Source organism: Phocoena sinus, chromosome 16, assembly GCF_008692025.1.
Source record: "Phocoena sinus isolate mPhoSin1 chromosome 16, mPhoSin1.pri, whole genome shotgun sequence".
In the NCBI taxonomy this organism is placed as follows: domain Eukaryota; kingdom Metazoa; phylum Chordata; class Mammalia; order Artiodactyla; family Phocoenidae; genus Phocoena; species Phocoena sinus.
Genome location: NC_045778.1, coordinates 59052804 through 59067555, shown reverse-complemented (window position 1 = coordinate 59067555; position 14752 = coordinate 59052804). Strand labels below are relative to the sequence as shown.

At 41.7% G+C, this 14752-nt stretch overlaps 1 protein-coding gene across 1 annotated transcript in view; it reads left to right on the top strand.

Moving 5' to 3' along the window:
• Nucleotides 1–11: 11 nt before the first annotated feature.
• The window catches only part of ARL3 (ADP ribosylation factor like GTPase 3), a 32293-nt gene continuing 17552 nt past the window's right edge, over nucleotides 12–14752 (top strand). The window contains exons 1-3 of the mRNA XM_032607351.1: nucleotides 12–135; nucleotides 6795–6938; nucleotides 11184–11300. Coding sequence (XP_032463242.1) covers nucleotides 133–135; nucleotides 6795–6938; nucleotides 11184–11300 — 264 coding nt within the window. The 5' untranslated portion in view covers nucleotides 12–132. The remainder of the gene's footprint in view (nucleotides 136–6794; nucleotides 6939–11183; nucleotides 11301–14752) is intronic.

The following is a 14752-nucleotide window of genomic DNA, read 5'->3' as shown; positions in this document are numbered from 1 at the left end:
CCGCCCCGTCCTGCTGCTTTGCTCCTCCGCTGTGCGTACAGGGGACGTCGGGGGCGGTGCCGCAGGAGTTGCCCCTGGTAACGGGGGAGGCAGGAGGAGGAGGAGGAGGAGGAGGAGGGACTCGGCGGGAGGATGGTGAGTGTGGGGCCTGGGTCCCTCCGGAGCTGGTCGGTCACCCGCCTCCCTTCCCCAGGCCCAAGGCAGGGCACTGCGCTTAAAGACAGGAGGGAATGGATTGACGCTCAGCCTGCTGTCTGGGTCCTGGATTGGTTTCGGGGGGCGGCGGAGAGCCCCGAGTGTGGGCCCTGGAGGGAGATCTGGGCCTGGGGAGGAAGGCGGGGCTTGCAACCGGTCCGAAACTAGGGGAAGGGGCTGGAAGGGGCTGTGGAAGGGTGCGTGGTTGTCCCGGTACGGAGCCAGGGCTCCATCATTACTCTGGGGATGAGATGAGGGCGGATCCGAGGAGCTACGGAGAGCAGCCTCTGCACGCAGGCTTAGATCTTCCCGGGGAATCGGCCTCCCCGTGCCGCAGTAAAGTGGGGTTCGCCAGTGCCCGGCCAGAAGCGGGGAGAGGGCCAGCGCTACTGTCTTTGAGGTCGCGCCGGCGCTACCAGGGGAGATGGTAGCCTAGCTCTCCTCTTCCTCGCGATGTGCGGGCCTCTGGGGGGAAGGGTGCAAATCCCAGGACACAAAGAGGTGCCGCTTGGAAAGGATGCCTAGTGGATTTTACGCCGTCTTGGTGTCTGCGTGGCGGGCGCGCTTCTGCAGTCCCGAGTTATTTATTTGCTGACGGTTCTGCAAGGTCTGGTTGTTGGTGATGACCAGTTTCCCGTTCAATACTTAATCCATGTCGGTGGAGGCAGATTTGCTGCCCGGTCCTTAGTATTTCCTTCGGACCTGTTGCAACCTTCCTTGGCATCTGACCACACCAGAACCAAAGACCTTAATGTCAGTTTGGAGCAGATTAAAACTGGAGGGTGGCCATTCACTTGTGGCAAGCCTTTTCTCTGTCGAACCAGATTAAATCTTTCCCAAATTGTAAATTATGATACGTGACATATTTGATTCTTGACACTCTGTTCCTTGTTGATTTCTCTGCAGTTAGTTGGAGGGTGTTAAAATGGAATTGAGTGGTTTTAGAACTAGTCAAAGAAAAAATTGATTTTGGAGCGTTTAGAGCAGGTTGGTTGGCTTACCAGCTGCAAAGAGCTAACACTCAAGCTTATAGTTAGTTCCCTGCCCCAACTCCAGACCCTTTTTGACTTTTAGAAATGTTGAACCACTTCTGTTGACTTATGAAGTAAGAAAAAGCTAGATGTTCACGAGGAAAAAATACATGTACATTTGGTTAGATAATCCAATGAGTAAATTTTGATAGGAAAAAATTTTTGCAATTGATTTAACATTGTCAGATCGCTAAAGAAGTAGAATTATTTGATCTGAAGTTGCCAATCATATTTCAACACTTGCTACATTGCAGTTTTGTTAACCTTAGGCTAAACAGATCTTTACATGTTTGCTTTTTATTAATCGTTTATACTTGAGCTGTCCATTTAAAGGCTAACTTTTTCTCAACAAATGAGTACAAACCTAAATATTTACACAGAAAATAACTAGAATTGAAATGAAAAAGGCATGCTAAACCAAGAGAGAAAGAGATTGCATCATAAATGAGAAACAGTTGGCTAACTTTTCCCAGTTTGTTTATCAATGCAGTGGACTGTGTAATTTTTATGATTGTTTAATTTATAATTACAAGTCAAAATAAATTAACCACTGTCCTGTTTCCAGGTGCAGATTGACACTGTATACAACAAATTGACAGTGTATACAACACTGTTGTATACGACTGTTGTATTCAGTGATCAAGAGAGATTTTCTTTTTTATTTTTTTCCTACCATGAACAATAAGAAATTAGGACAAATTATTCAGGATTCTTTATCTGATTTCCAAAATGCATTTTTTTTTTCCGTCTCCAAAAGTGTGAGCTATTCTTAGAACTGTAAGTGGAACATGGAATTTCAACGGTCAGTGGTGTGATTAAGTGTGTCACATCTGGTATCCCATGAGCCCCCGTGGTAACTGTGCTAGTAAAGAGTGAGTCCCAGGTTTATTTATTTTTTTAGTCCTTTAGCTATGACTAATACATATTTATTCTTTTTTTAATTTGGAAAACTGCAACAAAAACCCATTATTGGTTTCTCTGAACCCCTAGAGGTTCAGTTGTCTTACCCCTGCCTTAGGATACCAAGTCCTTGGTGAAATACTAAGATGACAGTAATTTTTGTGCATAACTAATCACTGTTATTTAATAGATGAGTCCTCCATTTAGGAATTATTTATGGAGTAATTTCTGTATATATGAACCTAGTGGTAGTTATCTAGCATGTTTAACATTTGAAGATTGTTCCCAAGATTATGTTTTCCAGTCAAAAATTGTCAGTGAAAAATATAAACACAACTACTGTTTTGAGTGCCCCCTATGTGCATGCTTTACACACATCATCTCACTTAATCTTCATAGCATTTTTCTTGAGAGATAAATACTGTTCCCATTTTCTAGATGGAACTGTGCCGGAGGTTACACATAGGGAAGTTGAATAAAAGTCTATGAAACTCTAAAGCCCATAATGTTCTTTTCATTAGGACTCTGATGAAGTGTGAACCCACTCTTCCTGAGGAGGTGCCCGTATTTTGTTCCTCAGGAAACATTGTATCTATTTAGTAGAGATATAAGGAGAAAGAAGACAAAATTTGGGTGAGGTTCTCCCTATCAAAGCTATACGAAGGGCTTCCCTGGTGGCACAGTGGTTGAGAGTCCGCCTGCCGATGCAAGGGACACGGGTTCGTGCCCCGGTCTGGGAAGATCCCATATGCCACGGAGCAGCTGGGCCCGTGAGCCATGGCCGCTGAGCCTGCACGTCCGGAGCCTGTGCTCCGCAGCGGGAGAGGCCACAACAGTGAGAGGCCCGCGCACCACAAAAAAAAAAAAAAAAAAAAAAAAAAAAAGCTATACGAATATGCAGGTAAAAAAAAAAAGAAGAAGAAAGAATTAACCTGAAATACTGTATTTTTCTCCTGCTGATTCCAAGGAGAGACAACTCAAGTTTTCTAAATCATAAGAAAAACCAAGCTATAAATATGATATTCTGAGCCAGAGATAAAAAAGCAGTTTTTAGCACCCCCTCCTCAGGTCATATGACCAGGATTTAAATCAATCAGCCGCCACTCGTTTTTAAATCACATGACCCAACTTTAAATCAATCAGCTGCTTCCCTGTACCTCACGTGACTTGGCTTTGAATAGTAAGAAATGCAGAGGTATAAAAATGATGTTCTGAACAATAAATGGAAAAACAACATCTTAGAAAGTTTTTTTCTTTTCGAATGGACCATTCATTGCATACAGAATAAAGGAGTCTCTTGTGGATTTCTTGAACTGTAAACATACACACACACACACACACACACACACACACACACAGCTATATGAATTCCTGGAAATTAATAACATCTCACTGGGCAGCACCAGTTTTTTTTGGTGAGGTAAAAGTAAATTGAAGTCACTTCCATTTAAGCTAGGTATGGGAGTGCATGTACCTGACAGCTGGTTTACTAATTTTAATACTTAATTTTTTTTTTTTTTTTTTTTGCGGTACGCGGGCCTCTCACTGTTGTGGCCTCTCCCGTTGCGGAGCACAGGCTCCGGACGCGCAGGCTCAGCGGCCATGGCTCACGGGCCCAGCCGCTCCACGGCATGTGGGATCTTCCCGGACCGGGGCACGAACCCGTGTCCCCTGCATCGGCAGGCGGACTCTCAACCACTGCGCCACCAGGGAAGCCCTTTAAAACTTAAATTTTAGCTGCTCCTCCCAGTCACATATATTTTCCATATACCAACATATTCCTCTCTCCCTCTCCAACACCCTAGTTTCTTTGAATGACCTAGTTTGTATCATTTTAGGTCAGTGCACCATGCCTCTGCTGGTAGTTGAGTTTAAGCTGATTTTGAGGCAGATAAAATGTCCATAGTCAACAGCCTGTCTAGTCATGATTTGCCTATAGAAAAGTTTGTTTAAATGTTTTGTGGCTGAGTCAGACCACTTCTGTCCACCAGGGTGCAGATAACTTGTGTGCATGCATGCTGATAACGCACGATGCACAATTCACTAAAGTTCTTGTTTCTTAAATTGCCTCTATTTAATGTCATAGGAGTACACATCCTACATAGAGGTCATGTCTGTTTTGCTCACCATTGTACTTGGAGCATATTATGGGTGTTTAATATAAATGAATGAATGAATGGATGTTTTGACCAAAAATACACTAAAAATTCATTTCCTTGTATTTATACTGCAAAACTCAGCCCCATAATAAAATTAACTTCTAATGGCTGTCTCCCTTCGTTTGACATTAACTATAGACATATATGGATAGAAGCATAGAGTAGACTTATTCTGCTCTTTTGTCCAGCCTGTTAAATCAGCTTACTTTGTACCTTTCAGGCAGAACCCTGATATCTATAAATATCCTCTTCCCTATTTAGCAAAGGCTAATAATCCTGTGATCCCCTCTCCTCAGGAGTTGGGTTAATATGACGCTGTACTGTATTTGCATTTGTCTTGCCTAGACCATGCTTGAGATGCCATTTGTTATTTCTCTGGAAGAAAATATTAGCTGAACTTCCCATTTCTCTGTAATTTCCTTTAAAGGTGCAACATGTGAAGTTATTGTTTCCTGATGAGGAAAATTGCTCATTGGAAATGTAGAAGTATTATTTTTTTATACTATTGGGTTTATAAAGTTTAGTTGTAGTTAGAATGTTTTCTTTCTCATCTGTGTTTTGCTTTTCTCCTTTTAAGACAAATAGAAATTACGTTTTTTAAATCATTCAATTTCAAATATAATGAGTGTGTAAAAGCTCTCAGCCTGCAGAAAGCAGTATTTGTATATACTGATTTTTTTTGAAAGAGACACATGAGGAAAAACCTAAAACATTTATTTTGAAATAAATGAAAATATTTTATAGAAAACAGATTCTTTCACAATGTCTACACTAGTAAATGATGCATGAGAAGAACTTTCTTTACCTGTACCATTGTTTAATGTACAAATGTGATAAATTCCAGTTGTTTTAGAATTTTATTGGAAAGGATAATGAGGACATCTAATCAGGAACCCAGGAGGAGTAGTACAATGTGTTTTGCCTGTTCTTAGCCTTTTTATATCACCAGTCCCCTAAGGAGCTCAGAATTCTAATTTTAACTGTTCTGAAAGGTGGTATTATAAATGAGTGATTGCAATGTAGCTAATAGAAGCCAGGGAGATTGCTCATAAACAGAGTTTTAAAAAGGAATGGTGTCAAATAATTCAAGGCTGGAGAAGTTAAAAAACAAAAGAAAAAATATGCCATAAAAAAAAAGACTTGCTTAATCTTTTTTTGTTTGTTTGTTTCAAATCTATTCATTCTCTCTTCTCCAAATCTTTTGGAATAGAATTTGTCTGTCTTAAACTAAACGTTACATTTTATTGCTGACAGAAATTGAGTCATAGAGAGGTTAAAGTGGTCAGTGTGAATACAGTACTAAGAGGGGTAAACAAAGGGCCTCTGAAGCAGAAGGGAATTCTTATAATTATGTATATTTACATATCATTGTCTCAACTCTTGAAAATTATTTCACAGAATTATCATTTGATCTTAGTGAACGGACTGGTTTGAGTTATTTCCTGGTGCGATGTGGATAAAAAACATAACCATTTTATATAATTTTAAGACTCAGTTTGAAGGAATTCCCACTTGGGCTAGGAGATTAGATTATATGCCCTTTAAACTCTGGGATTCTTTGATTCTTGATGTAACCATGCCTCATTGGAAAATGATTGTCAGCCGCAAGACAGAACAAATAACTATCTTGTAAGATTTTTCTTATGTTCTTAGCTAAAAAGCAGCATGGCTTATTTCCATCCATTAAAAGAATAATAACAACAAGAAACGGAAATATTAGATTACTAGTCAAAAATACCCTGGTTAAACTTTAATGTTTTTTGCTTCCAGAATGACCTTTCAATTCCCTAATTTCTCTGTTGTATTAGATTCTTCATCTGAAAAACATAGATAATCTATACCGTGCAGCTATACTGTAAGGGTCATGTGAAAGTTAGAAGATGATAGAGTATTTTGAATGATGGAGTCTTAAACAAGAACTAAAATAAAGTCTTAAAAAGAGAGCCCAAGTACAATTTTCTACAACCTTTTGAATAGTACCTTAGTACCTTAAAATCTTACATTAACTCGAGTGGGTAATTCTGTTTATTTCAACAGCTATCATATAGTGTCTAATAAGCGCCAGGCATTGTGGGAGATGGAAGCTATCTATAGTCCTTACACACAAGAAACTTCACTCTAGTATAAAGGAGAAAAATACAAAAATCAGTTCCCTACAGTCAGATATGATGGGTGCTCTGGTAGGGTGCTCTGGTATATATATATATAAAGGGCTTCAGGAATGGGAGTTGGTTAGTAGTACATACTTCCAGGAGATTTGGGGTGACTGCTAAGCTGGATTAATAGAAGGAGCAGGAATAAGCCAGGCTATTTATTAAGTTGCTGAATTTACTAAAGTATTTCTGCCAAAACTTATAAGCAAATGGAATAAATGACATTAAAGTGGAAAATAGTACTATAAGCTATCCACAACCAAGAACTTTTTTCAAGGAGGAGAAGGCATTCTGATACCCAGTAATATCAAAGTCAGTGCCTCCAAAGTAATCTCTGTTCTTCATGGTTGTTCAAGGGCTTACTCTCAATTTTGCGCAAATTGAAAAGTGCACCAGACCAGGAGGTGAGAATCCTTCTCCTGGGCTTGGATAATGCTGGTAAGACCACTCTTCTGAAGCAGCTGGCATCTGAAGACATCAGCCACATCACACCTACACAGGTGAGCACTGCCTTGCCCCCGATGCTTGTGTGACACATGGAAGATGGTAATAGCAATATGAAAGACAAAATGGGAGAGTTTTGTCCATTTGTAAGTTTTGTTACTGAGAAAAGTGTATACAATTTTAAAATAATCTCAGATTTCAAAATATATCAAGAGATTCCATTTATGTGAGATACTTAGAGTTGTCAAATTCATAGAGACAGGAGAGAGAACAGTGGTTACCCAGGGGCTGGATGGATGGCGGTGATGGTTGCACAAGAGTGAATGTACTTAATGCCACTGAGCTGCACACTTAAAAATGGTTAAAAAGGTAAATTTTATGTTACGTATATTTTACAATAATTTTTAAAAAGAAATAATATAAATTTATATGTCTATACATAGCAACATACAATCACTTCCCTCTGATCAAGTAATTCCTTTTTAGAAATAGCTTTATCTTCTCTGATTTTGAAATTAATACATGTAGAAAAATACAGAGAGAGCATAAAGGAAAAAAAAACAGTACTGTGAGAAAAACCACTTTTAGTGTGTATTTTTCAGACTTAATAAATACAAATATATGTCTTTTTTTTTTTTTTTTTTTGGCCACACCATGTGGCTTGCAGGATCTTAGTTCCCTGACCAGGGATTGAACTGGGGCCATAGCAGTGAAAGTCCAGAATCCTAACCACTAGGCCACCAGGGGACTCCCTCAACTTTTTAGATTTTTTTGGGTGGGGCTGACGGGGGTTGGGGGCCCTCGCCACACGGCATGTATGCGGGATCTCAGTTCCCCAGCCAGGGATGGAACCTGTGCCCCCTGCAGTGGAAGCGTGGAGTCCTAACCACTGGACTGCCAGGGAAGTCCCTCAATTTTTTAAATAAAAAAACAATTACCTGTATTTTTTTTTTTTCTGTACGTGGGTCTGTCACTGTTGTGGCCTCTCCCGTTGCGGAGCACAGGCTCCGGACGCGCAGGCTCAGCGGCCATGGCTCACAGGCCCAGCTGCTCCGCGGCATGTGGGATCTTCCCCAACTCGGGCACGAACCCGTGTCCCCTGCATCGGCAAGCGGACTCTCAACCACTGCGCCACCAGGGAAGCCTAATTATCTGTACCTGTATTTTTATTTATTTTTTTAAAAATTTATTTATTTTTGGCTGCGTTGGGTCTTTGTTGCTGCGCGCAGGCTTTCTCTAGTTGCAGCGAGCGGGGGCTACTCTTCGTTGAGGTGCACAGGCTTCTCATTGCCGTGGCTTCTCTTGTTGTGGAGCATGGGCTCTAGGCGCGTAGGCTTCAGTAGTTGTGGCACACAGGTTCAGTAGTTGTGGCTTGTGGACTCTAGAGCGCAGGCTCAGTAGTTGTGGCGCACAGGCTTAGTTGCTCCGCGGCATGTGGGATCTTCCTGGACCAGGGCTTCAACCCATGTCCCCTGCATTGGCAGGCGGATTCTCAACCACTGCACCACCAGGGAAGCCCTACTTGTATTTTTAAATCCAGCCTCATCAACCCTCCTCTTTCGTAGGGCTAAGCAAGCAAAGCACAAGGACGGTGGTGCTCCCAGCATGGATGTTGGAGACAAGTCCTGCCTGGAAGAACTCTAGTGGGTTTCTTTAGGCCTCCTTCCCTGCAGGAAATCCTGAGAGAGCTTGACCTTTGGCCAGGCCTTTGGGTTTCCTAACTAGGGGCAGCCCTGTTGGTCTTACTTTTTAAGTGTTTGAGCATTAGCGGTTTTAGCAAAACCAGAGTTATTTACCATTTTCTGTCACTGTCCTGTGATAAGAACTTGGTGTCAGTTTGAATGGCTGTGCTGGTGTGTGTACTTCACGGCCAGCGAGTCTTACTGATTCGCAGCTCTTTGCAGAAAAGTCATTTCAACTGCGACCAAATGAGCAATTTTACAGCTTCTGAACAAATTTAACGTATGGCCTGAGGAGGAACAAATTACAGTAGTCTAGCCTAGAAGGGCTGAAAACACATATTAGTGTGTCAGGATTTCTGCCAGAAAAAGAAGGGCTAGGGGTTTTTTTTTTGTATTAGTGAGAGGCTGTCTCTCTCAAGAGCACCACTAAAATGAGGACGTCCACACTGTGAGCAGGGAAATGAAATCCTAGTTATGGACCCAAAGCTCCAATTCTAACTTTCAGGCTCTGTTTGTTATGTTGTAGGTGACTCTGTTATTATGTCAAGTTTTCGTATTTAGTCTTTAAAAACACACTTTTATTGTGTTTTTGTTTTATATTAGAAAAAGTGATAGATGCTCATTGTAGTAAACTTAGAACGTATAAATAGGTAAAATTGAGAAACTAGAAATCACCTATAATGCCCAGTCAGACATAACCACTGTTAACATTTGAGAATGTATCCTTTCAAGTTTTTTTCTTTGCCCATATATGGTGGGTATATTTAAAATAGAAAGTAAAAATGACTCATACAGAGTATACTGTTTTGTATCATCTTTTCCACTTAATAACGTATCTTGAACATATTTCTACGTTGTTCTCTATGTAAATACTTATACAGTACACATCTCTAAATGTTTGCACCCATTCATTATTATTTCCTTGGAATAATTTCTTAGTAGATTTGTTGGGTCTGGTGACTTACAGACTTTTAAGGCAGCTGACACATATGGTCAAATTCTCGGATTTACACTTATTTATTCCCTCATCCTAGAAAGGATTTGTTGTTGCTGGGTCTGACATTTACTACCGTAGTTAAGTGTAGAATTTTTTTTTTTTTTTTTTTTTTTTTAAGTGTAGAATTTTTAAACGCATAAAAGGGGTTTTGTGAATGAGTCAGAATGAAGTGCGCTTTTACAGTAAGCTTAAGCCACTTCCCTTAGGAGTTCTAAAACTTCTAATTTATTCAGTCATTGGCATTTTAGAGGAGCAGTAGTAAGCATCATCCCCTGTTGTCCTCTAGTGACTGTCCTCAGTGGAAATTGGGTGGCAGTGTTCCCGTACCGTTGCCCTGTGCCTTCTCCTTCTGTGTGAGGCAGTAGTGCTGGGGAGCTGCCAGAAGCAGCAAATGTTCATGGAGGCATCCCCAGACCCACTTAACTCCAGCGATTCTGGATGAAATGTCACTTCTGTGGGAGCAGGCTGTTGATGGGATTTTTCAAATCCTGATTTCATTATGTCACTCTTGCAAGAAGATTCTTTTTTAAATCTTGCTCACAAAATGCCTTCTCTTCGAACCCCAAAGGTCTTGTTAATTTGTTTCTCTGCACATGACCCCCAGCTCACCCTTCTTCCTGCCCCTGATGGGCTTTACCGTCCCCGAAGTTCCACCTTGAGTCACTGTCCTGAAAATGAATACTTTCTTTTCAAGTTCATCAGAGATACCTATTAAAGAACAGTTTCAAATGCCCACTTGTTTGTTTTCATCACCACCTGTATGAGGGGTGCTACTCCAGTTTCAAACCAGCCTCCCCCTTTGTGTCCTGAGTTCAGGTCCTTCCTTTTCTTGATCAATGCATATGAGGCAATTTCTTTCATTTTGAGCTGCTCTTAAAGAATCCAGTCTTCCAGATTGTAGCTCTTGCCTCTTTTTTTTTTTGGCTGCATTGGGTCTTCGTTGCTGCACGAGGGCCTTCTCTAGTTGCGGCGAGCGGGGCCTACTCTTTGTTGTGGTGCGCGGGCTTCTCATTGCAGTGGCTTCTTTTGTTGCGGAGCACAGGCTCAAGGCACGTGGGCTTCAGTAGTTGTGACTCTGGGCTCTAGAGCACAGGCTCAGTAGTTGTGGCGAATGGGCTTAGTTGCTCTGCGGCATGTGGGATCTTCCCGGACCAGGGCTCGGACCCGTGTCCCCTGCATTGTCAGGCGGATTCTTAACCACTGCGCCACCAGGGAAGCCCCTTGTCTCTTTTTAAACTTAACATTTGTTCTGTTGTGTTGAGTCTGCAGATTCAGCTTTGTTTTTTTGTTAGTTACATGTAATGTCCTGTTAAATTTCACCATGCTGAGGACTCATGGGGTGGGTGGGGGTCTGTGTTGATTACCAGAGCTGTTCTCATACCAAGTCATCCTCAGCAGTTCCATGTATGTGTGCACTCAGCATGACATCATCAACACTGACCCCAACCTGAGTGACAGAAGCACGTGTAAATACATTTTTGTTCCCTATCAAACTGTTTTCAGTATCATCTGTGTCACATCTGGCAGAGTACCTCAGAATTAACAAATAACATAGCTGGTAAATGTAACTTTGTCAGAAATTGATCTCAAAGCCTAGTAAAACTTGATATTTTTTGTTTCAGGGTTTTAACATCAAAAGTGTACAATCACAAGGTTTTAAACTGAATGTATGGGACATTGGTGGACAGAGGAAAATCAGACCATACTGGAGGAATTATTTTGAAAACACTGATGTTCTCGTAAGTACTCCTTCTGATGCATCAATTCATAATCTCTTCTCCCCTGTCTTACTAACATTTACACTATAATTGTCTTTCTTGTCAATAATTCCATTGCCGTAACATTGCTCTCCATCACTATGAATTTAGAGCCAGCAGACAGATTGTGGAGCTTTGTGTAATTCATATAAGATGTTTTTCTGTTGCTCAGTAGCAATGTTGTACCCACACCCACCTTGGCAAATAAAGTATTTATTAATTACCGTAGTGATTTGAACAGCAGAAGAGAAGTCAGGAGATTGTGCCATTGACTCCATCAACCCCAGGAAATCAACGAATCAGGTATATCCCGAAGAGAGCAACCAAGATAGTGAAGGTCCTGGAAACCATGATGTATGAGGAATGGTTGAAAGACCTGACGATGTCCTTCCTGAAAGAGAAAATGCTTGGAACTGTCTCTAGTTGCTTCAGGACCTATCTTAAGTCTGAGAGATTGGCTTCATTGTGAATAGTTCTAGAGGACCAGGCAAGGAGCAGTTTGGGGAGTATTAGGGTTTAACTCAGAATAAGGAAGAAGTTTCCTATAATCGTAGCTGTCCAGAAGTAGAGGAAGCCGCCTCAGGCTTCTGGGATTCCTTCTGCCCTGGGATTCCTGGCTCAGGCAGCATTCACGCAGGCAGAGGCTGAGACTTGAGCTCCCAGCTCACTGCCAAGTTCTCTAGGACTACTGTTTTAGGATTCTTGGAGATTTTACTCTCCAGGTGCATGATTTCTCCAATCCCTCAGCCTCTCAGCTCCTTCACCTCCCCTCCAGCGAGCTTGCCATCCGCCCCACCTCAGCCACTCACTCATGGTCGTACCATAAAACCAGGGCCTTTCATGAACTTGGATAGGAAAAAATGTTGCGTAATATCTCCGTTAACCTCTAACTGAAAGTTTGAATTTACTTTAAATGACCATAGACAGTAAGCTGCGAAAACACGTCGATATCTTCGTTGCCAGTAGAACTCACCTTGCATCTCAGACAGCTTCCCTCTCTGCTGCTGCTTCCTAGGTGTCTCTTTCTACCTGCTCACTCCTATCAGCATGCACACATCCTGTAGTCGCTCTTGTTTAAAACAAAGAACTCTTGGCTTCCTGTACATCCTCCCCTAGATACTGTCCCATTCCTCAGCCTCTCTTTACAATTCCTTAAAAGAATTTTCTGTGTTCTCTGTCTTCACTTCCTCTGCCCGCAGGCACTTGGAACCCTCCATTCAGTCTCCCCGAGAATCCACAGTGAGAATCCACAGTGCCGAGTCCCATGTTCAGGTTTCATTACTCATCTCACTTGACCTGTCAGCACATTTAACAGAGTTGGTCGTGCTGTCCTTGAAACATTGTCTTTCCTTGGCTTCCAGAATTCCATTCTATCTTGGTTTTCCTCCTGTCTCACTGGCTACTCCTCCTCAATCTCCATTGCTATTTTTTCTTATCTCCCAACCTCCAAATGTTGGAGTGCCCCAGAGTTCAGGCCTGTGCTTTTCTTCTCTAAGTCTCTGCTTAGATGACCTCATCCAATTTCAAGGCGTTAATCACCAGCTACATGCCGGTGAATCCCAAACTGTTATCTCCAACCTGGAACTCAGTTTCATATACAGCCAGCTGCCTATTTGACACCTGAACACCAGTGGCTAGTAAGTCCCCTCAACCTCAACATGTCCAAAACCGAATTCCTATCTTCATCCACCCCTGCCCAAATCTTCTTCTCCAGTCTTCTCAGTAAATGACAGTCCCATTCATCCAGAAGCACTGGACTCATCCCGGGCTCCTTTTCACTCCCCACATCTTCTCCATCAGCCAATCCTGTCAATTCTACTTTCAAAATATTTCTAGAATCTGCCTACTTCTCTCCATCGCCACTGCTACCGTGCACTGATTTTTTTTTTTAATTTATTTATTGTTTTTATTTGTTTATTTGGCTGCGTTGGGTCTTCATTGCTGCGCATGGGCTTTCTCTAGTTGCAGCGAGAGGGGGCTACACGGGCTTCTCATTGCGGTGGCTTCTCTTGTTGCGGAGCACAGACTCTAGGCGCACGGGCTGCAGTAGTTGTGGTTTGCAGGCTCTAGAGCGCAGGCTCAGCAGTTGTGGCGCACGGGCTTAGTTGGTCCACGGCATGTGGGATCTTCCCGGACCAGGGCTTGAACCCGTGTCCCTGCATTGGCAGGTGGATTCTTAACCACTGTGCCACCAGGGAAGACCCCGTGCATTGATTATTGCAGTATCATTCTAACTAGCCTCCTAACTTCTGCCTTGCCTCCCTCAAGTCTCTCCTCAACACTATAGCTATATTGATCCTATTAAAACATAAGCTTCCCAGCTCAGAGTTAAAGCCAAGGTTCTTACAGTGGTCCACGAAGCCCCCTACCTGCTGACTCCTCTTCCAAGCCCTTCTCACCTGGTGCCAGCTACACTGGCCTCCTTGCCATTCCTGGAACACAGGCATGCTCCCACCTCCGGGCCTTTGTCATCACTATTTACAATGCTAGAATTCTTTTTTCTTAGATATTCTCATGGTGTATTCCCTCACCTCAGACATATATTTATTTATTACCTTTCTCCTCCACTGTAATGTAAGCTACATGAATACAGGAACTTTTCTTTTCTTTTTTTTTTTTTAACTGTTGTATCCCCAGTGCTTAGAAAGTACCAAATAAATGAAATGGATAATTGTTATAGATGGATTCCAACATTAGGTAGAATGTGGAGTTCTATAACTTCTAAATTCTCTTCCAACTCTAAGGTTCTATGATTCTGTATCATTGTGGTCAAGTCCAGAGGCTTATTAATTTTATGAACTGGGTGGAACATCTACTTCACAGAGGGCTTATGAGAAGTAGTGAATTTATTTATCATAATTCTTAAATGGGGAATAATACCAAAATATAAAATTGTACTATCATCAAATCAATAAACACATGTGAGGTACCGAGATGGCCGTCACAAGGGCTCATAATGTTTCTGGCCCATGGTGAAGGTAAGTTCCAGTATGTTCCTTGTGCCAGGTTGAAGGTTTAAATGGATGAGAACAAAAAGATGAGACACATCCATCCATCCATTTATCCATCTATTCAACCAGTTATTCTTCCAAAATGTATTATATACCTTCTAGGAGAACAGAAGAGAAATGTTGGGAAAAAAGAAAAATTTTCCCTTTAATACAGAAATTTCTTCTATAATCTCAAATAATGTGTCTGGTTTTGAAATATAATTTTAGAAATTTTCAAATTTATGTAGAGGTCAAAAAAATAGTGTAATGAAACCCTAGATACCTACCCATCATCTGGCTTCCTTAATTTCAGCTTTGGCAATCTTGTTTCATCTCCCCTACCACTACTTTTTTTTTTTTAAGTATTTTAAAGCAAATCCAAGCCATCATATTGTTTCACTCACGAATCCTTGAAATGTAGAGATGAGTCTCTAAATTGTATGA